General features: G+C 39.6%; 1 protein-coding gene across 1 annotated transcript; it reads right to left on the bottom strand.

Annotated features, from left to right (window-relative positions):
• Window positions 1-24,758: 24,758 nt before the first annotated feature.
• LOC142612344 (uncharacterized) lies at window positions 24,759-26,331 on the bottom strand. Its single transcript, XM_075784447.1, has 3 exons — window positions 25,971-26,331; window positions 24,937-25,832; window positions 24,759-24,812 (listed from the first exon to the last, which is right to left on the bottom strand). The coding sequence occupies exons 1-3, from the start codon at window positions 26,329-26,331 to the stop codon at window positions 24,759-24,761; spliced, it is 1,311 nt and encodes a 436-aa protein (XP_075640562.1).
• Window positions 26,332-26,844: the final 513 nt, after the last annotated feature.

The raw sequence follows: 26,844 nt of genomic DNA, 5'->3' as shown, positions 1-26,844 counted from the left end.
TATATATATATATATATATAATAATAATTTAATTTTTTTTATTTGTTTACCCTTAAAAAAAAAATAGGAACACTTTCAAGCAATATCAGGAACACCCTCAAAAATTTTATGCCAAACAAATTTTGAACTAAAAGGCATGCAGAGGTAGGGTGTGTGCACACATGAGGTGTGTGCTAACGCACAATGGGGTGTGTGTTAGACTTCTAATAGTTAGTAAAAAAAATGAATGAAGCAACTAAACACCAATAATTAATAATTTAATTAACTAATACATTAAAAAAGACAAACAAATTAAATTATGTTAGGCTAAACAACAATTAATAATTTAATAATTAATGAAACAACAATACAACAAATTATAGTTTATAAAAGACAAACAAATTTATGAAACAACTAAACAACAATAATTAATAATTTTATTAATATTTCAAATAAACTTATAGTTTATTGTACTGGTACCTTTGTTCATTAATTTCTTTTCTTTTTATTTTTTTTAATTTTTTTTCCTTTATAGGTTTTTCGGTGTATAGAATGCAAATTTGTTTTGGTTTTATGAATTTTTTTTTTTTAAGTACAAACTTCATACTTGCCAAATTTTGAATTTCGGCCGGTATTTACCGAAATGTCCCGAAACACCTGAAATAGACCGAAATGACCCAAAAATTTTTCAAAGTGGAATAGGAACATCTTGGACAAAATTCCTGGAGTCGCCACTGTCAATTTTCATGTCTTTAATACTTGAATAACATATTTCTTAAAGTACTAAACTCATCTTAGATCTACCAAATTACAAGTAAAATGCATTTTATCAAACAATTAGCCAATTACAAAAAATATTACCCTAACAAATATCATTCCTCAAATCACTACACCTGACTTGACCTGCAGCAAATGTCCCACCAATGGCAGAAAACGACGACCATATATGTCTTTCCAATTAATCCTCCATTGCCACCCACCATTTCATGGCCACTATAACCACACTTGGTAAACAGTAAAACCACGTTTTAAGTCCACCGAAGATTGACATCGTCATGAATAATTATGTATCATCACACTGATTGACTAATTACAATTTCCTAAAGCACCACTCGCCAACTTCTTTCGGTCGCAATATCAAACATGACAAATTGGGAAAATACAAGGTGACGCTATCAAACATGACAAATATGGAATAAAAGTTTAGCTTTTAGTAGGGCATTAGGGTTACAAACAAATCAAAAATGGCTAAAAACAGAAACTTGTATACATTCATTCAGTATTTGACAATCAAGTCAAGCTCAACTTATAACTTTTGAATTTTGGTCGATAAACAATCCTAAAATCAAAGATGGTAAATACATAATTTATGGATTTTCATAAGAGTACTGTGAAATATTAATCATGATAGTTACTTTGTATAAGAAGAAAATAAGGGGATTTTTTTCCTATTGGTAAATAGGAGGGATCAAACCTTGCTAACCCCACAAAAAGAACAAGTAGTTCATAAATAAAGAAGCTTTATTTACAATAACTGAAACATATATATATATATATATATATATATATACACACAAAATAAATGAATCAAGCATGAAATTTGGTAACAAGCTCGCTTCTAGCTAATCAATGATTGTGGCTGCCACTCTAACATCATAGAACTTAAACTCCAAAATCAAGAAAGGCTAGTGTACCTAAAGAAATTAGGAATATGTTTGGGAAAAGCAAGACATAAAAGTAGTATACATTGTTTTCCCACCTATAAGAAAACCAAGAACATTAAACATATTAGGAAACATTATCTTAAAATGGAATGTGGATGTTGAGCTTGAGATGTTAGGAAAATTAACATATGAGAGGCATGATTACATTGGCCAACTATGATCCTCAACATAAGAAAATAGTATCCTGTAAATAAATTTAAGTATCCTGCTTGTAGCAAAAAGTCATCATTTTTGGAAGTAGAGAGGCCGGTGGTGTCCTTTCATAGAATACAATACACTTTTCTCCATTTTTATTCAAAAATTAAGAAGAAAATTTGTCTTTGCATTACTTGAATTCACATTGGGTACTCACTCTTAGCACTAATTAAATACATTAAAAGAAGTTATATATTAACAGGACAAAAGGAAAGAAAGAAAAATAAAAAAAAAAGTCTTCTGATGTGCTATTTTTGGTTTATTCTTTTTTTTTTTTTTTTCTGCTAAGTGTATTTTTGGTTTATCATTTTTTATCGTCTATGATTTCTTTAATATATAAAACACATTTTTTCCCGTTCTAAATGCAAAAAGTCAAGGCATGGTCCACGGATCAAGAGAATTTTTCTGAAAGTTTATAATCTTTTCTTGGTGTCACCTCATTAGATTATTTCACACAAGAAAAATGACCCGTCAAATGTGCTAATTATTCTTTATTCGACTCATCCAGCCACGATCTTCTATCGTATTTGCGACGACATTCCCCTTTAACATTTTTTTATATGAATGCTAGCGAAGAGACAGTAGTTCCATTTATTTAGGCTTGGATTAGTTTTTTCGTTTCTTTATTCATGTATATATTTTTTAAATAATTTTTTTTAATTTTTAATTTATTTCAATATGGCATTTCATTTCATTGCATAAACCAGCAGTGATACAACTTCATTAGCAAAATACAAGTGATGAGAAACTTTTATCAATTTAATAAATAAGACAATAAATTTTTAATCTAAACCCAGATCATATATTATGTGGATTTTGGCAAATTTATTTGCAGACATTACAAAAACAAAAAGGAAGGGTTTAACTTTAAGGCCCATTTTGTAACTAATAGGAGTGCATTATACAGATTTTTTTTTTTTTTTTTCTACTTTTGACTGTTTGTGACAGTATTTTTAAAATCGGTGAAATGCATTTTTTGAAAAATATATTTTGCATTTTTTATACTCTATAGTTAAAATTGAGGATTTTTGTTTTTGTTTTGCATTTTTATTTTTATTTTTCTCATTTTTGTTGTTTCTTCTTGCTTTAATTTTTATATTATAAATAAATTTAAAATTTTTGAAAATAAGCTCATGGTTTATTTTATTGATTTAATTAGGTGTAGAGCATAAATTTTTTTTAAAAAAAAATATAACTTTCTAAATTTTTTTACATAAATATTTATACTTTTATATTATTTATTCTTAAAATAAAATATACCAATAAAAATAGGATCATTCAGGGCATACCTTCCTACTAATTAAATACAAAAAAAATGTTATAAAAAATTTTGTAGTTGAAATAAATGTTTAAGTCTCCACTCCCCATTGTATTCTATAGAATAATTAGAAGAAAAAAAAATACCAAAAACATTATATATATACACATACTTAACAGTCCATCTGATTTTTGTATTCTTTTGGGTTTTTTTCTTATATTGTTTCTAATTTCATCGCATCTCTGATATATCCAAAATATATTATCCCCTTCTAAATGCAAAAGGTCAATGAATAAGCCAAATTTATTCTCATATATATTAAAAATATATCCAAAATATATTATCCCCTTCTAAATGCAAAAGGTCAATGAATAAGCCATGAAATTTATTCTCTTTTTTGGTGTCACCTCATTAGATTCATTTCATATAGGAAAAATACTCATTGGGCAGGTGAGATCTTGTTGTATCTACAACGACATCTATCGATAACACCCCAACTTGACATTTTGTATGTGAATTGCTTACAATAGTGAGCAACCATTTTATTTATACTTTCTAAAATATACCAATAAAAATAGGATCATTCAGGGCATACCTTCCTACTAATTAAATACAAAAAAATGTTATAAAAAATTTTGTAGTTGAATTAAATGTTTAAGTCTCCACTCCCCATTGTATTCTATAGAATAATTAGAAAAAAAAAATATACCAAAAACATTATATATATACACATACTTAACAGTCCATCTGATTTTTGTAGTCTTTTGGTTTTTTTATTTTTTATTTTTTATTTTTTTTTATATTGTTTCTAATTTCATCGCATCTTTGATATATCCAAAATATATTATCCCCTTCTAAATGCAAAAGGTCAATGAATAAGCCATGAAATTTATTCTCTTTTTTGGTGTCACCTCATTAGATTCATTTCATACAGGAAAAATACTCATCGGGCAGGCGAGATCTTGTTCTATCTACAACAACGACATCTATCGATAACACCCCAACGACATCTATCGAGCAACCATTTTATTTATTAGAGTGTGTTTGAATACCGCTTATTTTACTGAAAACTGAAAATATTGTAGCAAAATAATTTTTAAATGTGTGAATAGTGCCGTAGGACCCATTTTTAATGAAAGTTTTGCTTGAAAAAAAAATATTTATAAGTCCCGTGAATAGTGCACAAGACCAACTAGAAAGCTAAAATGCGCTTCTCAAAAAAAAAAAAAAAAGCCAAAACTCAAATGTGTGAACAAATCATTAGTATTCAAAAGGATACTTAGGATCCGTTTGGATACAGCTGAAAACTGAAAACACTGTAGCAAAATAATTTTTAAATGTGTGAATAGTACCGTGGGTCCCATTTTTAATTTAAAAAAAGCTGAAAAGTGCGTGTATTGTTCATGAACAATACCCGCACAGTGATGAACAGTGCCTCTTGTCCCTGGTTGAAATCTATGCGCAGGAAAAAAAAAAAAGAAAGAAAGCTGGAAACGATGAATGCTGGACGCGTTCAGCTATCCAAACCGCACCTTAGTCTTTGTTTTTTTGCTGAATTATTTATTTAGTCATTCATAAGGGTTTTAACAAATTATTTTACAAACAATACATAGTACTGACACAAAAAATGAAAGGTTTTGTAAGTGCCAAGAATGAATTGAAGTAATACAATGAATTTGTAGAGGCGGGAACATGAATCAAATAACCTCGCACAGTTGAAGAAGAAAAAGACAAGGAACAATGAAGAACACTAGTCCACGGCCAAGGTCCTTGGACAGATACTTATAATAGACTGATCTCAAGAACGATTTACTACAGTATTTCTCCCTTTACTCTGGAATTCTCCCATCCCCCTCCATTTCAGGATGATCTCTTACATTATATAGCCTCTTTCAGTTGATCTTAGCCCTCTAATTGTTGATCATGCAGGCCACTACTCGAGTGCTTGTCACATCAAACGCCTTCCCAAATCTTCTGTGAGTTGCGGCAACCAATACAACATTGTTTAAGGGTCTTCTCCACATAAATGCGGCCAGGGGGTTTGGTAGAGTGCATTAAATATGGTGGTAGCTACCATCCCTTCAGACACGTCAAGACTAACCCCCTCTCTGAAGTTCTTCCTCTATAGTGTGATCTCCTCTGGTAGTGTGCCATTGACGTGACCAAAGCTCGCCTCCCCGGCCTTGCCATCCGAGGGTATGGTCCCCTCAAAACTGCATCGGCTTCCACGGCCTCGGATATGACACGTGTCACTATTATCTTATTAAATTTCTGTGTCCTATAATAGCCCCTCAAAACTCCAGTTTTTCCCTCTAGTCCGAGGAGAAAAATAGGGTTTTGACCTTAGGTGATTGGCCCCACACGCTTCTTTGATTTTCCCACGTGAGAACATCATTTCGTATGCACTGCAACCGCTCCTAACGCTTCGAAGTCCGTAATGTCTCATTAAATGCTCCATACGGCACTTTGTTCCCCACGTCCTATAGTGAGATGGAGATCCTACAGCTGGTGTTTTTCCTCAAAATTTGGGTGAGGTAGCTCCCTCCCAACTCTACCTCCTATAGAAGGCGCTTGGGGGACTCATTTCTCCCATTTTTCAAATATTCAAACTTTCAAGAAGCTCTTGAGGTGACTCCAGTCATTATTTTCGTAAGTTCCCTGTCTATTCCAATCTTATTCTTAGGTTCTTTTCCCCTCGGCTAGTCTTCTCGGCCTTTTGTTTTCTATTTCTTTCATCAAAAAAGTTCTTTCCCTTAACCTTAGCTTGCTTAGATGGGTAGGTTTGCTCACTTAGTAGATACCCCCGCAGTTATGGAGGGGTTTAGGGCTCTGTATCATATTTCCCGGGGTGTCTCCTTGCGGTATTGCCCTCTGGGTGGTTGGCACACCCTCAGAAGGGAGGGAGAGGTCGTTATCCCAATGATCACCTTTGTAGAAGGGGGAATGAAGCTTCCCATGATTAGAGTGACCAGGGACTACTTTATCACCCATAGGATTTGCCCTCATCAATGCACTCCTAACCTGTTTAGAGTCTTAGGTAGTGTAGACGCTCTTAATGAGCAAATGGGGTTGGGCCTCACTTGGCACGACGTAGTCTGGATGTACGAGTGCCATCTTCTTCCAGACTCTGGCTCTTACCTTAAGTCTAGGTCTTCTGAAGTTAGGCTTATTTCGTGTCTCCTCAAATCAAACAAAGGCATGAAAGATGACTTTCTGATTGTCTCAGGTGAATGGCTCGACGGTCTTCATTGCCCAACCCAAGAGAGAGCACCAGGCGGGGTACCCTAGGTTTAGGTCCTTTAGCACGGGAATTAGTTTTGTAGTTTGCTTCTTTCTTCGTATTTTTAGTGGGTTGTTTCCTTTTAACTGATGACTCGCCTTTCTAACTGTGGTTTTGCTTCTCGGCTTTTTCGTAGATAAAAGATTCGTGGCCCCCAATCTTAACTTTGTCAACGTGCCAGATCTTAATAGGTTGCTAAGATCCAAGGTGTTCGTGAGCGAGGACAAACAACTGGGAGCTGTCCATCTTATCCTTGATTTTAAGCCCTTCTCCGATAAGTTTCAAGACATGGGCAACGCGATCCGAGTGGGTGATTTTTAGTTGGCTCAGATTGACGTTTCCATGCCCGGATTCCTAGCCCAAGAAGGAACTGTGAGGATTAAGCTGCCCTCCCATCATTCTCCTCATGAAGAAGTGGTTCTAAGAGAAGAAACAACTTCCTCTCGCCTGTTGCTTGAGGAGGAGATAGGCCAATTTTGGCTTGAGGAAGAGAGGGAGGAGTAGGGAGAGCCTGTGATTGAGGTCTCGGACTCGGAAGACGAACTTGACAGATATTCAGGTGTTCGAATTAGCGGGTTCGTCGTTACGCGTCTAACCAGTAGTTTAGAAGAAGAAGAAGAAGAAGAAGAAATGCCATTAGAGAGGAAAAAGAGGACAAGCCTCCGCGAACTCCTCGCGGGCAGGTCCAAAGGGTCAACGTCTAAGGATTCCTCAGGCTCTCAGCTTCCTCCTCATCCTTCTTCTCCTTCAGCTTCCCCCTTCATGCCTGCCAATCTGAGAAAGAGAAAGAAGGACAAGGAGGTAGTCGAGGAGGGGGAGTTGGTCCCTTCCAATGAGGGGGCTCCCCTGAAGGTACCAAAGACGGCCAAAGGGAAGCACAAGGCTTCCTCGGTCGATAGTAAGGAGGGCTGAGCATGTGACCGTGGTGCGCCCTATAAACCCGACATGGAATCCTCAACTAGAGCTGGACAGAACCGCTATACCATGGAACTCTACCATTAGGGAGTTCCGAAGAGGGAACGCCCAATATATTGCAAATGCCTTGGACCAGCCCCTCCTGTTGTTGAAAGACATGACTGCTCTAAAAAACTTGAAGCAGTAGGACCTCTTTCTGCCCCTGAAGAGGGACTTGACATTGGTAAGTCTTTTGACACATCTTACTAACTTCATGCTACGTTATTTTCTTCTTATCTGATTGGATATTATTTTTTTCGTTTTGCAGGCAATCCAGGATGTATTTATGGCCGAAGAGTGGGTGAAAGATGTCCAGTCCGAGGCTAGACTCGCGGACAATCTTCGCGTAAAGACCAACAAGTCCTTGGTCATTGCCGAGAATAAGAATAAGAAGCTTGCTTTGAAGCTGGCTACCGTGGACAGGGAGAGGAAGAGTACTGAGGCTGGCCTCAAGAATGCTCAGACACAAGCCGAGGAGTAGCGTAAAAAAGCTTCACTACACGGAGATACAGCTGGCCACGACCAACTAGCAAGTTACGGATTTGAAGGCAGAGTTGGAGAAAGCTAAAGAGGCTGCTCGGGTGGCTCAGGCGGCTGCGGATGCTTAAGAACAGAAGTTTTATGACCTTGAAGCAAAGGAGACCGAGGTCCACCTTGCTGATGAGTTGGCTGGGGTCTGCAGGGACTATTGCCTCAAGGTGTGGATCGAGCTATTAAACCTGATTGGAATTCTTGTTACCTCAGAATGGAGGAGAACTGAGAATGTTTACTATCCACAGGACCTCCGAGAAGCTCCTGAAGCACTTTCGGGCCCTGAGATAGATGCTGCTCCTGCAACAACTATATTGGAACAGCTTCCAATCACCCAGGCCTCTCTTCCCCCCTTGGAGACCTCCAAGGGCTTGGCAAGGCTGGTGACCCAAGCCATGGGGTGGAGGTGGCCAATGGCAAGGAGGTTGCCCAGGGTAGAACTCGGTCAGAGGCTAAAGGCAAAGTGGCTACTCAAGGTAAAGAGGTTTCCCAAGCTAAACCTCTGCCGGAAACCAAAGGCCTCGAGGCTGACCAGGGCAAAGAAACTGTTTCCAAGACAAAGGAGTCCAAGCCAGTCAAGCCTCAAGCTGTAGCCTAGGAAAAGAAGGTCACCCCGAGCAAGGCTGCTCATCCTCTTGTCCCCCAACCAGAAAGCAAAGAAGATCCTTCTCCAGCCCAGACCTAGTTAGGATCTTTTTTCCTTCTTATGTATATTTTTTTTGTGGTGGCAGTTTGCCATGGTTTACGATGTACCTTTATTTTTTTATTAATGAAAAGACGTTAATTTTTGTTTTATGACAAGTGAACTTTCATTTTCCTTGCAATATCTATCTCCGATGGCTATAGAAATTGTACTGTCTTTTGCTGAGAAGTTAGACTGATGATGCTTCTAAGGGTGAAAACCCATACTTTAACAAAAAGCTAACGGTAATGAACTGTTGTTAATTCAAGTAAATTAAACCCACGTAAATAGTGAGAAAAATGACTATGTGTTAGTACTAGAAATTGTATAAATGGTAGAAATGTTTAAGTCCCCAGAGACAAACGAAACACTTGGTAGAAAAGGGTTTTTGAGGTCTCTTATTTCAAGAGTACCTTATGAACGTACCTTCAGAACCTTTAACCAAAACCCAGGGTGACTTGTCCATTTAGGTGTTGCCACATGGGTCCTTGTTTTCCCTTGATGATGCATATGCCGAGATCCCATCCTTAGTAGAATTGCGAGGCATTAACTTACCCAAGGCATGGGTCTGAGTGACCATTCATGGCCAAGGTTCTGTTTAACCCTTAGAGTTATGTGAGGCGCTAATTTACCCAAGGCATGTGGTCTAAGGGACCAGGCATTGCCGAGATTCTGTTTAACCCTTAAAGATATGTGAGGCGTTAGTTTACCCAAGGCATGGGTCTGAGGGACTAGGCATAGCCGAGATTCTGTTTAACCCTTAGAGATATGTGAGGCATTAATTTACCCAAGGCATGGGTCCAAGGGACTAGGCATGACCGAGGTTCTGTTTAACCCTTATAGATATGTGAGGCGTTAATTTACTCAAGGCATGGGTCCAAGGGACTAGGCATGGCCGAGATCCTGTTTAACACTTAGAGATATATTGAAGCGTTAATTTACCCAAGGCATGGGTCCCAGGGACCAAGCATGGTTGAATTTCTATTTAACCCTTAGAGATATGTTGAGGAATTTACCCAAGGAATAGGTCTGAGGGACTAGGCATGGCCGAGGTTTTGTTTAGCCCTTAGAGATATGTTGGGGCGTTAATTTACCTAAGGCATGGGTCCGAGGGACCAGGCATGGCCGAGGTTCTGTTTAACTCTTAGAGATATGTTGGGGCGTTAATTTACCCAAGGCATGGGTCCGAGGGACTAGGTGTGGTTGAGATTCTGTTTAACCCTTAGAGATATGTAAGGCATTAATTTACCCAAAGCATGGGTCTGAGGGACCAAGCATGACCGAGGTTCTGTTTAACCCTTAGCTACAATGATACAGGAATAACAAACAAGATATACTTGTATTAATAATAATACATTTTCATGTTATTTACGACCAATTTCTTGAGGACAAGGTCCCCTGGCATGAGTGGCCATGACTTCACCTTTTTATCGTAGCCTTGTCTTAGCTTATGTTGGTAGTGGGCCAGTTTTATCGTTGCCATCTCTCTTTTCTCCTCGGCCCAGTCCAGACTTGCACACAGCTGACTATCATTGTTATGTTCTTCAAATGATCTATTCTCATTGTAAGGAATTCTGTTTCCACGGGTATAACTACTTCCACTCCATACGTCATAGAGAAGGGGGTTTCCCTGGTTGATCTTCTCGGGGTAGTTATGTATGACCATAGTACATAGGGCAACTCGTCTACCCATTTCCCTTTTGCCTCGTCCAGTCTTTTCTTCAGTCCATCAAGGATCACCTTGTTGGTGGCCTCGGCCTGCCCGTTTCCTTGTAGGTATGCAGGGGTAGAATAGTTGTTCTTGATTCCAAGTTCACTAACAATATCTCCTGAAAGCCTTGTTATCGAATTGTGATTCGTTGTCAAATATGAGGGCGTAAGGTACGCCGACCCATGTGACAATGTTTCTCCACACGAATCTTTTCACATCCTAGTCTCGAATATTAGTCAACGACTCGGCTTCTACCCATTTCGTGAAATATTCTGTCCCAACGAGCAACCATCTCTGGTTTAAAGTAGCTCAAAGGAATAGGCCCACGATGTCTAGACCCCACTGAGTGAATGGCCATGGGCTAGAGAATGGGTTCAGAAACCCTCCGGGTTAGTCGATGTTTGGGGCGTACCTCTAGCATTGATCACATTTCCTCGCGTAATCCCGGGAGGAATTCTGCATATTGGGCTACCAATACCCCTGGGTAAGGGCTCTATGTGCCAAGGATCTTCCCCCATTGTGGCTTCCATAAATCCCTTCATGCAGCTCTTCCAACAGCAGCTCCACTGCCTTTAGGTGTACGCATAACAGGTATGGCCCAGAAAAAAGACCGTCGATACAATTTTTGCTCTTGAGATAGCCAGTATTGCGGGGTGTGCCTCTAGATCTTCACGGCCTCTACCTTATCCTTTGGCAGGTCTCCACTCCTTAGGAATGCTACTATGGGGTCCATCTAGCTGGGTCTAACTTGGATAGCCTGCACCATAGTCGGACTTTGGTCCTTCCACCTCAGCCTGTCTAATTCTTCCACTATGATTAACCATGGTAGAGCACCACCAGACATCGCTGCCAGTGTAGCTAGTGAATCAGCATGAAAATTTATACACCGTGGTATTTGCTTCAAGGTGAACTCCTGAAAGTGTTCCTGGAGTTACTTTATCTTGCCCAAATAGGCTTGGCATCCTTACATCATTGGCCTTATATTCTCCAAGTACTTGCCCCACTATCAGTTGGGAGTCACTGAAGACCTTTATGCTGTTTCCTCCCAAGCCCTTCACTGCCTCCAATCCCGACCATAATGCCTCGTACTCGGCCTCGTTGTTAGTGGCTGAGAAGGACAGCCTTAGGGATTTCTCCAGAACTATCCCGTTCGGGGAGACAATGACAACTCTAACTCCCGAGCCCCTTTGGTTGGCAACCCCATCAGTGTATACAGTCCATGGAGGGGAAATTTCTGCGGCAAAAACTCCAACAGCTTCCTGGCCTTGTACACCTTCCTTGGTCTGATCTTCCAAGAACTCGTTGACGAGGTCAGCCAAGACTAGGCCTTTAATCGATGTCCTCGACTGGTACTTGATGTCAAAAGCCTCCAACATAGTTTCCCACTACACCACCCTTCCAGAATAGTCTGATTTCCGTAATACCGCTTGTAGGGGAAGTTGAGTCAGGATTACCACCATATGTGCCTTAGTGTGGCAACTTCTCGGTAGCGTGGACGAGACCTAAGATGGCTTTTTCGACTTGAGAGTACCTTGTCTCGCCATCTTGTAGAGATTTGTTGATGTAGTACACTGGGCTTTGAACCCCAGAATCGACTTGAATCAAGACGAGGCCGACCGCGTGGTTTGTGACAGCTAGGTAGGCATAGAGGACCTCCTCCTACCTCGGATAGGACAACACCAGCGGATTTGACAAATACTCCTTCAGTTTGCGGAAGGCTCGATCACACTCCTCGATCTAGGAGAAATCCTTCCACTTGTGCAAAAGTTGGAAGAATGGTCTGCATCGATCAACCGACCGCGATATGAACCCATTCAGGGCTGCTATCATGCCTATCAATTGCTGCACCTCTTTGGGGTACCAAGGTGGATGTAGGTCGCTTATGGCTTTGATCTGATCTAGGTTGACCTCAATGCCACAGTATGTTATCATAAAGCCCAGGAACTTCCCCGAGCTCACCCCAAATGAACACTTTGAAGCGTTCAACCACAATTGGTGTTTCCTGAGCATATAATAAGCTTCCTCCAAGTCTTGTATATGTTCGGATGCGACTTTACTTTTTACCTCCATATCATCTATATAAGCTTCCATATTCCTACCCAGCTGGGCCTCGAATATTCTTGTCACCATCCTCTAGTAGGTGGATCTTGCATTTTTTAACCCAAAAGGCATCACTCGGTAGTGATAGTTGCCAAAGGGAGTCCAGAAGGTTGTTTTTCCCTGGTCGGCAAGAGCTAGAGGGATCTGGTGGTATCCTTGGAAAGCATTAAGAAAGCTCATCCGAGGGTGTCCAAAGATGGCGTCTACCAACTGATCTATCCTTGGGACAGGGAAGGGGTCTTTGGGATAAGCCTTATTGAGATCAGTGAAGTCCACACAAACTCTCCACTTCTCATTCTTCTTTTTCACCACCATTGTGTTAGGCAGCCAATCCAGATTAAAAAATATCATTTATTGCCTCAGCTCATTTCAACTTGTTGACTACTTCTTTTACTGCATTGGAATGCTTATCGGAGGATCTCCGAGTTGGCTATTTCTTTGGCCGAGTTTCGGGATTCACATTCAGTTGATGGCATATGAAGTCGGGATCAATCCTTTTATCCTTGTATGGGTCCCAGGCAAACACATCAATATGCTGCTTGAGGAAAGCCACCAACTCATCCCTTTCTACCGGTGATAGATGCATTCCTACCTGAAAGTATTTGTCGGGATTGCTCCCAATAGCCATCTTGGTAAGGCTCTCACAAGTCTCTGCCACTCCAACCCTATATTTCTCAGCCTCGGCCGCGGTAAGCACTAACTTTGGTGGTGCCTCGTCCATTCCTTCCGGAGGGGTTCGGTGGTTGATTGCTATAATGAGGCATTGTCTCGCCGAGGCTCGGCATCCTCGTATCTCTCCGATTAGACCTTCAATTGAGAATTTCACCTTTTGGTGTAGAGTGGATGATACTGCTCTGAAAGCATGTAGCCACGGCCGAGCAAGAATAGCTGTGTATGGTGAATACGCGTCCACCACAATGAAGTCCACCAACACCTCCTCCTTCTCTACTTGGACCGGTAGCTTGATTTTTCCCTTTAGGATCACCATTTTCCCGTCGAATCCCATAAATAGGGCTCCGTAACTCTCCAGGTCTGTCTCTTTTAACCTCAGTCCTCTAAACAAATTGAGGAACATCACCCTGTGCACGTTGAAACCCCCAATACGCACTATGACAATTAGAGCGTCAACATGGGGTTGGGCAATGCCAACCAGATCTTCGTCAGAAAAACCCATGACTAGACTGGATCCTGTCCTGGCTCTCTTGCAGAGGTATTCTCGGCTAAAGTTGGTAACGGGGGGAGATACAAACATCACCCCTGTTGACATGGTCGGCGTCTGTTCAGGTTCGGTGAGGATAACATGAATAGTCCCCAGGGGGGGCCGTGGTGCTTGCCCTCCCTGGTATCCCTAATGTGGGGCTCCTTTTTGTGCTGAGGTTTCGTTCGCGAACTTTCCCAGCTTTCCTTCCCTAAGCAGACAATTCAAGTATGACCGTAGGGTTTTGCACTCCTCAGTGCTATGGCCCTTATCCTGTGATTCTGGCAATACACTGACTGATTTCTTCTGGTCGGGTCTCCACCCATCTTGTGTGGCCAAGTGAAGTAAGGCTCATTCTGGATCTTCTACAGTATTTTCTGGATTGGGACCTTGAACACCAAGTTGACCGGCTGGACCTCACTCAGCTATCCCTAATTGTGGACGTTTACCTTGGGCCAATTTCTCCCCGTTTTACTAAAGCGGTTATCCTTTCGGTAGTAGAGGCCTTTTGCCTTTCCCTTAATTTGTGCTCAGTCATATTCTACCCTCTTATGCTCGTCTATCCTGTCCATCAACCGTTTCATGGTTCGAGCAGGTCTTATGGTAAAGGACTCCCATAGGTCAGACTCTGTGGGTAGCCCACTCTTGAAGGTGCGTACTGCAATGTCCTCAAAGTCCTCATCCAATTCATTGTACAGTTCCCAATACTTATCTAAGTAGGTCTTTAAGGTTTCTCATTCTCTCATCGACAACACTAGCAAGGAGTCCAATATCCTCGGCACCCTACTGCATGTAACGAACCTTCCACCAAAAGCTCTAGTGAGCTTCTTAAAGGAATCAAAAGGCCTTTCACGTAGTCCAACAAACCATCTCATTGCCACTGGGCTAAGGCTGGAGGAAAACACCTTGCACATCAAAGCCTCGTTTCTGGTGTATATGGCCACCTTCTAATTGAAGTGGCTAACGTGTTCTATAGGGTCGGTCCTCCTATTGTAAACGGTAAAGGTGGGTTGCACGAAGCGTTTAGGTAGCTTGGCCCTCTCGATCCACCTCGTGAAGGGTGACTTGGATATCTGGGAAAGGGCCTTGCTTATGGCGTCCCTACCCCTATCTCCCCAGGGGATAGGTTTGTGCTGCCTATGGTGCCACCTTTCTCTGTGCGAATCTTCAAAAGAATTAGTTTCCATTTCGCTAAGAGGCATCCTACTACTCACACGCCAGCCCTGTTCTAGCTCTAAACTAGAGCCCGAGCTCGCAGTAAGACTCCTACTCAGTCGTTTTCTCTAGTTCTGCCTCATTCGCCTACGTAGATGGTTCACTTCCCGTCTTAGGCCAACGGTCTCATTTGAGAGATGGCTTCGAAATCTCGAATAACTGTGGCTATGTTGACTGGAATGGGCTGGTCTCAAACTCCTAAACTCAGACTTAGCTAACTCACGGTCCCGACAGATTTCTAGGTTTAAAAACTGGTCCTGCCGCCCAGAATGAGAACTCACGGATCCTTCACTGCTGGACATCCTTTGGCGTTCTCCCTGAAGGTGTGTAGATTAAGTGAAATTCCCACATACGGCGCCAATTGTAAGTGCCAAGAATGAGTTAACATAATACAATGAATTTGTAGAGGCAAGAACATGAATCAAATAACCTAGCACAATTGAAGAAAAAGAAAAAGACAAGGAACAATGAAGAATACTAGTCCATGGCCAAGGTCCAAGGACAAATACTTATAATAGACTGATCTTAAAAACGGTTTACTACAGTGTTGCTCCCTCTACTCTGGAATTCTCCCATCCCCCTCCATTTCAGGATGATCTCTTACATTATATAGCCTTTTTCAGCTGATCTTAGCCCTCCATTTGTTGATCATGCAAGCCACTACTTGAATGCTTGTCCCATTAGACACCTTCCCAAATCTTCTGTGAGTTACGGCAACCAAAACAGCACTGTTCAAGGGTCTTCTCCACATAAATGCGGCCAGGGGGTTTGGTGGGGTGCGTTAAATGTGGTGGCAGCTATCATCTCGTTAGACACGTCAGGACTAACCCCTCTCTGAAGCTCTTCCTCTACAATGTAACCTCCTATGGTAGTGTGCCATTGACGTGGCCAAGGCTCGCCTCCCCGGCCTTGTTGTCCAAGGGTATGGTCCCCTCAGAACTGCATCGGCTTCCTTAGCCTCGGATGTGACACGTGTTACTATTACCTTATTAAATTTTTGTGTCCCACAGGTTTAATAGTGGGTTCAATACAAAATGATTTTTTTGCAACTATATTTTATACTTAATTAAGTTATCAACATAGTTTGCACGTCTTGTTCTTAATTTTTTGAATATAAACTTAATGCACAACTCTCTTTTTCCCTTATAAGAAACTAGTGTAGTGGGTGTTATGCTAGAGTACTATATATATTCAAGATGTAACGATCAATCGAACATTTTTTTTTTCTTAATTGCTATTCGTTTATCAACTTGTTTTTTTTTATTATATTTAATTACAAAAACGATAGAGTATTATTCATTGGTATTCTGTACATCCATGCTTAGTTGTCTTGTGGCAAAATCTAGTTCTTCCTCCAACCATGCACAGTGCATGACTGTCTCTAAGTCTATCATGAATAAAATATCCCTTGTAAGTTGTAACAGTTATATTAAGTTTTATTTTTTTGATACAACAGTTAAGTTATTCCTATAATAATTCAATAAGTGAATACTATATATAAAAGATTGGTGGACCAACTCTATCAAAGAAAAGAAGTATAAACTTGAATCACATAACATTTGTGACCCACTTGGTTATTAAATCTTCATGTCTGAGATGAGAGACAACATAAAATCTGGAAGTTTCGAACACCTTTTTTGTTTCTTTCAATTTTATGTCCCACACTGGACCGATCCATATCTCTTGCATTAGTGGTAACCCCTTCGAGGATAATATCCTGCATATATACCCCACTTCCTTTGAGAAATCAAGTGTTCTCAAAGTTACAAATATTGCTTCAAATTATTCAACTTGGTGGATTCTTTTGTCTCTTCTGCTTATGAGATAGTCACTGCTCCTACGTACACAAGTTAGAAGATTGATTTTTTTTTTTTTTTTCCAAATAACTGTACTATGCTAACAATTTCGTTAGTTGCGCAGAATAAGATGAATGTGGGAGACTAGCATCTCGAGTTTTTAAAACTCGAGATTCTTATAAAACTCGAGTTTTTAATACTCGATTTTGGAGGTTTTTCATAACTTGATGTGGACTAAGTTTTTCCAAGTAGATATCGAGTTTATAAAACTCGATTTACAAACTCGAGTTTCGAAAACTCGATTTCTAATCCACGTTTTTACTAAAACCGAGTTTCAGAAACACGTTTTTGACCACTTAAAACCTAAAATCTGGCCTCACTCGTCACTCTCGCTTTCATACACTCACTCTCGGACAGTCCACTCTCAGACATTCTCACTCTCACACTCATTCTTCTTCTTCTTCTTCTTCGCTAGTTTCGCCTCCAATTCTAGTCCTCAAGAGCGCACTCAAGCGCCCCAAACCCATTGCTCCCATTACAGCATCTCGAGTCTTTCCCCAGTGCTTCCATTGACCCACTGTGCCGAAGGTACTCTCTCTCTCTACTCAATACTCTCTCTCTCTCTCTCTCTCTCTCTCTCTCTCTCTCTCTCCAATTTTGGAATTTCATGATTTTGGGTTTTGGTGATTCATGTTTGGTTTCCGAGAAAAAAAATTGAGGTTTAGGATGATAGAGAGCTCTTGTGAGACCTTGCTTAGTTAGTCTAAATTGAATTGAGTTTTTATTGTTTCTTTGCTACTGCATCAGTTTTAATTAAGTATTCCTGAAATTAGGTCAATCTAGTAAAGGAGTTTTTATTGAGTTTTTATTGTTTATTTGCTACTGCCCATGAAGCATACACACACATACACATAGATGACACCATTTTTATGTAGAATGAAAAGGTATAAAGTGAACCAAGAATGAAAAATTTTAAGAAAACACACACACACACACACACACATACTTCAAAGTTGGTTTGGATAGGATAGAATGGCAAAATAGAATACCTGAGGCTGACTCTGATTTGTCTGTTGAGGATCTATAATTGAGCCCAACATATTGGGATTAAGGCTTTGTTGTTGATGGTGTTGTATAGGAAAAAGTTGGTTGGTTTCTTTCTGATTTTCTACGCTTTATGTGTCTTGCAGATTGCAAATCAACTTGATTGAGTGGTTGCAAGCATTGGAAGAAAGCCTTTGAAGGTCTTGGTCCAAGTAAATATCAGTGGAGAAGAATGTTAGTTGATTATGTCTGTTGATTTTGTTAAATTACTTTTTTTTTTAATTGGTTATCTACGGTGCATGATAAATTTACCTATTTTTTGTGGATTGGATTAGTCTGACTTAAATTCCAAAATCTGACCTTTTATGGCTGCTTGAACAGTAGAATGACATGCTATAACAATTAATTTGGTTATGTCGTACAACATTTTGTTTTTGAAAATCATGGTATCAATCAGCATTTGGATTAATTTCTTGGTTTGTAATTCCTTGTTTATATGTTTTATTGTTAACCTGGTTGAGTAGTAGTGGTCTGTAATCTGCATGGTAATATTATTTATTGAAAATGAGCTATGGTTTTATTTTTTCCCTATTTTTTTCATGTGAAGTTTTAGTACCTATTTTATCCATAGGTGTGCCTCATTTGTCTTTTAGCATTTGTGATTTGGTGATGTAGGTTAATACATCCATTCTTTCTGGGAGGCATCTTGTTTTAAGCATTCCAAAATAATCACACAAACAAACAAACAAACAAACCTTGAAAAATGAAAATCACTCTAAAAATGTCAGGAATTGTTGAGGTTATTAGTAAGTGAACAGTGTCGTTTTGTCTTCTACTATTCAAATTTGAAATTTTTTTTTTGGGGCTACTGATATGTATGGGTTTCTTTTTTTGTTGGGTAATAGATCTGGGCTTTTTTTTTTTTTTTTTTTTTTTTGTGGTCAAATTAAGATAGGACCAGCCAGCCCAAGTTTAAAACTTCCTCATGAAAAAAAAAAAAAAAATTATAAATTGAGTATTCTAGGTGACGGATTGTTTTGATTTTAATCAAGGCCCATTTATGTTTAAGACTAATAATAATATGTTATAGATAGTAAGATTCATTCCACTCCAAAAGACAAAAAGGAAAGAAGTTTTTTATTTTATTTTATTTTTTTATTTTTTATTTTATAATTTGCTAAAAAAGAAGCAAATCATATATAAAAGGATTTTTTTTCCAATAAGAAAAATAAAAGGACTAAAGAAGCATTGTATTTTGTGTTCTTACAATTATAATAACAAAAACTAAAGTTCACATGTTATTAATACCAATATCAACATTTTAATTTTGATTACAATAAAAATTTAGGCATTATATTATGTATTGTATTGTTCTTAGAAGTGAAAGAGATGGATTTAAATTACATATGGTAATGAATGTGTTTGATATTGCATCAACATCATAATAAATAAAATTTGTAATTGTTTCTCAAAAAAAAATTTGTAATTAATATTTTTGTTTTGTATTTATAAGTTGACATATCATGCAAGGATTTTGTAGTAAAATTTGTAACACAAAATTGAGATCTATATTTTTTTTTTAACAAATCAGAACTTATAATAGGTACTCTTAACTCAAACTTTTTTTTTTCTTAAGTAAATGGACCGAATTAAACCAAAGCGGACCAAGAGTTTTCCCAAGTATTAGGTGAAGGGTGAAGATTAATAGGTTCAAGATTCTTGACTTGTGTAAAACACACAAAAATGGGAAAAAAGACAACCAAAACTTGTTATAGGCTTTTTCCAAAATCCAAACACGCCCTATAATGATATTTGATAATTCCATATGGGCCTCAATCACTGATTTTGATGATAATGATAATTTATATCTTCATGCGAAATCATTGTGTGTTGTGGTAATGCCTGATTTGTGATGACTCTCACACCAAAAAATGTATGTCTGCCACTTTGTATGATAGAACAGTAGCACAGTAGCACTCTTTGCAGTATGGAGCCTGGGATCAATGAGGAGCCAGAGATTGTGTGCCCTGGTCCAGAAGATCCTTCATTGTTGACGCGACAACCTAATCATCGATCAGAGGACATTTGGAATGGCGAGGTGAAATATCTAGTTCTAACAACTGCTTTTAATTTATATGTTGTCTTTGACTTTTAGTAAGTTCTTTCAAAGTTGTATGTCTAGTTCTAACGATCGCAATAATTTTTATCCATTTTGCAAGATTTGGGCCCACTTACGTGCCGTGGTCGCGCTAAGGAGATGGCAAACATAACGATGCAAGATAATCGGGTAATTGACATTATCAAGTTGGTGGGGCTAGAAGGATTGTTTATGGCCCTTTCCAGAGAGATAGATCATTGCCTAATATCGGCCCTAGTTGAGCGATGGCGGCCAGAGACTCATACGTTCCATCTTCCACATGGTGAGATGTCAATCACCTTAGAAGATGTGGAGGTCATTTTTGGGCTTCCTATAGACGGTGAGGTCTTGGTTGGGCCGACTGCTGTGGTGGATGGGGATTGGAAGCAACTGTGCGTGGAGTTGCTTGGTTTTGGAGTTCCAAAGAATGACAACAAAACTTCTGTGGGGCAAAGAATTCTCATCAGCCGCCATGTTGAGCACATTGCAGAGCCATTGCCTCATTATGCAACGGAGGAGCAAGTACATCAGTATGCCCGATGCTATATTTTAGTGCTACTAGGGGATAAGATTTTTATAGACAAGTCAGGAGATAGGGTGCATCTGATGTTCTTGGAGTTCCTACAAAACCTTCATGATCCGCCAAAGTATAGTTGGGGTAGTGGTTGCCTGGCATGGTTGTATAGAGAGTTGTGTCGGGCAAGCGAGAAAGAGGCATCGCAGATTGGTGGGGCGTTGCAATTGGTCCAGTATTGGGCATGGACGAGGTTGCCATTCTTGTGCCCGAGGATAAAGCCCCCACCTGGATGCAATTATGGCATATGGCCAAAAGCTCCACTTGCATTTAAGTAAGTATTTTCCTGATATTTAGTGTGTTATGCAATGTACTCTTCTTAGTAACTAAGTGGTAATATCTTATCTTATGTTATTCGCTCGTAACTGTAGGTGGGTGCGGGTGCCAAGCCTGAAGAGTAGGCCATCTAGCACGGCGTTGATCCATTATCGCGAGCAATTAGTTAGAATGCAACCGGACTAGGTAATAATATTCTGTGGAAGTTATGTTAATTTTCCTTAAGAATGTTAAAATCATTGCTTTAACATATCTTCTGTTTTAATTTTTGTTTTTCCCTTTATCTATGTATTCTCCTTTGTTTCACATTTTAAGATGTTATGATAATTGTTTTTTGTTTCTATTGTAGATTATGTAGCAGCCATATGAGGCAGACTTCGGCCACCTTCCTAACTTCTGCGTTGTAGGGAGGGATACGTGGATGGCAAGGGTGCCACTTGTGTGTTTTTGCATAGTAGAGACACACCACCCAGACCGTGTCCTTCGACAGTTTGGGTTGGCGCAAGAGCAGCCCGACCATGTTGTGTACGATGCTAGACTGCATAGAATAGACTTGTGTAGGAAGGTGGAAAAGAATTGGAGGGAGGAGCATGGACCGTATATCCTTACATAGGACATGAGACAACAACGACTTTGCCATGCACCTCCTCAGATTGGTGAGATGCCTTGCGATCATGCCTATTACCACTGGTACCGTCCGGTCACTCGAAAGTATGTCGACCGCAACAGCGCTAAATTAGATATAATGGTAATGTGTTCTAATTAGATTTTATTGTCTGCTTTGTTTTTTCTTTAGTACATGTAGGAACATAGAATCAATTGATTTCTTTTTTCAGCAAATCTGGTTTGATCTGACTGACCTCCAATTAAAAAGACTTTCTGTTACATATAGTATTCTAATAAAACTTTTAGTTCTTAGTTGAGTATTTGAGTAGATTAATAAGTACTATATTATCCATTCTATAATTGATACATAAATGTCTCAAATCTGATTGTACTGGTTCTTTCTCTGTTTCAGATTGAAAGCCATTTAGCGCTGTTGGAGATGCTTCCTGTAGGCAACCGAGCACACAACCATGTCTAACGTGTCCTAAATAATGTGGCTAGGCTTGGTGGTGGTCTTGCAGCAAATGGGCAGGCAAACAATGGGCATGAGACTGAATCAACAACTATTGCAACCCCAAGCACAAGCGCAGCACCCCGAAGTGCATCGACCCGTGATCGACGTGCTACTGCAAGCCCAAGCACAAGTGCAGCTAGGGGCCGTGGTCGGCCTGCTACAGCAAGCCCAAGCATAAGTGCAGCTAGGGACCGTGGTCGGCGTGCAACAACCCTTCCGATTGTAACTAGTCCTGGAATACCTACACCCATCCCACACGCATCTCCTCAGCCCGAGGTCCATCCACCCATCCCAGATGCATCTCCTCAGTCCGAGGTCCCTCCACCCATGGTAGATGCATCTCCTCAGCCCGAGGTCCCTTCACCCACCCCACCTTCGCAACCCAATTTTGATCTCGGCATTGATTTTTATTTGACCCCTCCTATACACCCCGAGACACCCTCATACCCACCCACCAACTCCAGTGCACCCACTATGCCCATAGACCCACCTACCTCATCCTTATTTGACCCTCTAGGACCTCCGGTTGGGATTGACACTCTACAGCCAGCTACTGATGTAGCAGACGAGCATCCCCCTCATCAACCCTTACCCCCACAAGGTAGACCGCAATGCACTAGAAGAGCACCCACTTGTGAGACAGGTGGACACAAAATAGGACACAAGGCAGCTCTATGGTATGATAACATTAATTACAATGTAATGATATATTTTGTAGTTCACTTTATTCTTATCATTACACCGAATATTGATTGTATGCATCTAATGTCTTTGCAGCACGATGATGAGCCTAAGGATGATGCCCCGCAGCTTCTGCCCCCGCCCAAACATTACACGTGGGTTATAAAACGCAAAATTGGTTAGTCTACCATTTATTATCATTTTATACCAAATAGGTGATAACAATGTATGTTGTGAGCAAGGGGATTATACACATTTTTTTAGCAATAAGTTCATTCTATTCATATTTCATTATTGTTGAAGACCTGCGTTCTGTTTGCAGGTGATTGGCATGGTATCTCTAATGTGCTACTTGGTGCAAATAATAGATAAGCTTGCACATGCCGTGGTAATACAACATTGGTCAAACAAGGTTTTTTATATATTATTCTGATTTACTAATTTTTGTTTAACTTTTTTCCCCCTGAAAGTTAACACATCTCCTATTTTCCTTTTCACATTGCAAATCGATTGTTTACTGTGTAGCTTCTATTTTCGTTTTATTGGCTCCATAGAACTTCAAATTGCACAGCAGGATTCACAGAACAGCTTCTGTTTTTTTTCCTCCCAAACATACAACAAACCAAAAACTGAAATGTGTGCACACACCTGCTGAGAAACAGAGATAGAGAAGCTGAGAATGTTATCCACAAATACTCATTGAGAGGTAGAGAAGTTGGGAATGTAAATGCACTTAAATTACATCAAAAGGCGTTCTCAATAGGCACCAAACTATAGAAATTGTTACGCTTTTTGCATAACCATAGTTTTACAATGTAAATGCACTCAAATCACAACAAAAGTCATTCTCAATATATCAACATTCTAAACATGTCCAACCACGCTTAATTTGCAGTTCTAACCATACTACTCAAATCACAATCTTCATAAAGGTACATTGGATAGAGAATTACAAGTACATTCAACAAAAACCAAAACATTAATTGTGCCGATACAACATAGTCACTTTTCCTACGATTGGCGGTCCGCACTACAAAAACGTCGTCCATGGAAGCATGTCTGAAAAACGTAAACTATTCACGTTAAAAGACAAGATAGTAAACATTAGGTAAACATAGAATGAACCCGATCCAGAACTTTTTGTCATCTCTCACCTACCTAGTTTGGAATATGACCGCTTGTGGAAGCGCCACGGGACTGCGGACATTTTCTGCGGTTATGCCTGGAAGCATGACACAGTCCACATGTCTGCTTCGGTTGACTCTCTATCAAATCTGTGTCCTCCCTCTGCCATCCCGGTTCTCGATCCTTATTCCTTATTCCATCCATCTTATTCCTTATTCTTGACTTCACTGGCCGACCTTTGGCCCGCAACAATTCTGGATTAGGCAACCACTTTGGCCCCATAGGATCCCTCCACAATGATGGTGACTTAGGAACCACAAATGCATGTGAGTAAGTTTTAAGGGCATAGGCCAAACTATAACATGGGTGAATATATGTGGTCGAATCAATATTTAGATAGTCAAATACTCTAATTGCATGTGAACATGGGATCCCTATGTTTTGTCATTTCCCACAACTGTATGTTCTTTCCAGTAACCGAACTTCATAACTGTGGTTTCCCCCTCCTGTAGTACACATGTTGAATGAAGTAACTATCTGATATACCATATGTTCATTGCTAAATTCCTTGAGATAGTGCTTCTCAGATTTACGCCTATTTTTCGACCACGTGGAGAAGGCATATGTACTCTATTTCTTACCCTCCACTATTTCATGAGTATAAACCTTGTGCCGGTCTTGAAAATATTGAACAAGTTTAGACCAAGTGAACTCAACCATTGCGGCAATAGGAAGGCCCCGTGCACCTTTCAGTACACCATTGAAGCACTTTGATATATTGGTTGTCATTGCCCCAAAACGTCTCCCACCATCATGTGACTGGGTCCACATATCCACAGACTCTCTCATTAGGTATGTGTATGGAAGATAATCTTGATTCTTTTCCTTGCCATCCTTCCCCACCACCTTCTTCTTATTCCTAATGGCCTCAATTTCCACTTGCTTAATGGACTCCATTATGGTATCAAATTTAACTACTTGAGTAGCATATCCCGCTTTCAACGCCGCTGACTTTAGAGTCGAGTTCTGAAATTGTGTGTTGAAGTTGCTAGCAACATGTCGAAGGCAATATCTATGAAATACCTATGGTCTTCCATCATCCCCTCTAGGCCACTTTGCAATGGCGTTTTTTATACCGAGATGTCGGTCAGAAATTATGCAAATGCCTTCGTTAGGTATCACGTGGCTAATCGTATCTCTGAGGCATTATAAAAACCACCCCCAACTGGACCCTGACTCACAATCCACAACAGCAAAGGCGAGAGGGAATACCTTGTTGTTAGCGTCGGTTGCCATTGCGACCAACAACTTTCCCTGGTATTTACCATACAGATGGGTCCCATCAATACTGATCACCGGCTTGCAATATTTGAATCCATCAATGCACTGACCGAAAGACCAAAACACATAATGCAACATTACGATGTCATCTTCATCGGTGTATGTGGTATGAAAGAACACCTGAGTAGTCGGATCCTGATCAATATATGTCATTAACAACTTTTGCAACTTTTGGTAAGACTCTCCCCAATTCCCAAATATTGTAGCAATCGCTTTTTGTTTTGCATCCCATACCTTGTAGTAAGAAGGCTTATGACCCTCATATTTCGTCTCTATCATATCTATGAGATACTTAATTGGGGTAGTATGATCCTTACTTATCTTCTTAAGGATGTCTGATGCAATAAAATTACAAGTCATCATTCTACCATCATTTCGTACCCCAATCGGTATACACGTGTGAGGACCTGTATACACGGTGACCATCCATAGTCTGTGGAGATTGGGCTTCATGACTGCGCAGACATACCACTTGCATGACTCATCCACGCATTTCACAGTAAGTTTTGTCTTCGTCAACCTAGTGATTATAAAATTTTTGTTTTCCTTAAGGGCACAAGTTCTTAATGCGCACTGCATCTCCATTTTATTGGCAAAAGTCAATCCTTTGCACAAATTCATCCCTTGTCTCCAAGTAGACACAAATGGTATCTCAATATATGAAGGATCAACCATATTTTTCCAAATATTTGCCGAAAATGACAAGGTAGGAGGTGCGTAGGCAGGGATTGTGTTCGTAATGTTTTGGACACTATTAGCATTGTCTGCATCAGGTTCACTTCCATCCAATGTCTTATCGTCATCAATGTCCCTCTCAAGGTCCCCAAAGTCCCTTTGTTCAATCATCTCTTCAAACTCATCTCTATTAACAAAATCTTCACTGTTAATGGCAGTAGTCTCATCAACATAGTCTTCATCATCATCGTCGTCATCATCATCTTCATCATCATCATCATGAACATTATCCTCTACATGTGTAGAATACTCATATTGAGCATCCGAAACTATAACTTATAAACTTGTGGTTGTTTGTTGGAATATCTTGATACCAACTTTTGCACGCGGCTCCAACTGTATGTACAACTCAATCATAGTCACTTCGGCTATTCTCTCCAACTTGTCAAACATCATCTTTACTTGTTTGTCTGCTTTTATCGCCATATACTTGTAATTAATCTTATCCTTCAAGATTTCAATTGGCATACGATAAGTAATTTCTACGTTGTGCATAGTAGGATTCACACACAATTCTTCCATAACTATCTTCTTCAATTCATCAAGGGTCTTCAACCTACGATCAATTTGGGTGAACTCCATATTTATACCCGGCCTTACAAATGGCAATCCCTGGTCCGCATCGGCGTTCTTAAGCAGACGACCGTAGTATAGGACTATATCAATTCCACTCATTGTGAACCTGTTTGAGTCAAGTTACTATGTTAGTTAAAAAACAAAGCAAGTCATCAACCTCACATTTCAAAATTGTACATATGATTAATAAAAAAGTTTATAAATTATAGCTAACACCCAAGTTCAAAGACTAGGTGATACTTTCTTCCCCTCTCAACTTGAAAAACTTAACCAAGAAACTGATTAGAGTACTACAGAATATATTGTTCAAAGTTAAGAATAATTAAAGAAAACAAATAGTAGAACAATCAAATGGGCAGAAAAAACAACAGTGAAAGAACAAGAAATAGAAAAAATTTGAATGGGTGTCAAATGATTAATCAAAAGTTCACAAATTTATCATTCAATTTCAAAGACTAGACCATATTCTGTCTCCTCCCAACTTGGAAAACTTAACCCAGAAACCAATTGGAGTGGCACACAGTAGGAAGGACACAAATTTTTTTGCAACTAATGTTGACAAGAGACCTATTGTGATAATGTACGATAATACAATGTAGCAATAGTCGGTTT

Source organism: Castanea sativa, chromosome 10, assembly GCF_040712315.1.
Source record: "Castanea sativa cultivar Marrone di Chiusa Pesio chromosome 10, ASM4071231v1".
NCBI classification, from domain to species: Eukaryota; Viridiplantae; Streptophyta; class Magnoliopsida; order Fagales; family Fagaceae; genus Castanea; species Castanea sativa.
This window is presented reverse-complemented; position numbering and strand designations above follow the sequence as displayed.

Excerpts from the sequence above, each read along its gene's own strand:
- LOC142612344 (XM_075784447.1), bottom strand. The coding sequence starts at position 26,331 with ATGAGTGGAATTGATATAGTCCTATACTACGGTCGTCTGCTTAAGAAC. Across the intron at positions 25,833-25,970 it reads GGAGCCGCGTGCAAAAGTTG|ACTATGTTGATGAGACTACT; the intron begins GTATCAAGATAT and ends ATGATGATGAAG. Across the intron at positions 24,813-24,936 it reads GATTCAAATATTGCAAGCCG|GGTCCAGTTGGGGGTGGTTT; the intron begins GTGATCAGTATT and ends ATTGTGAGTCAG.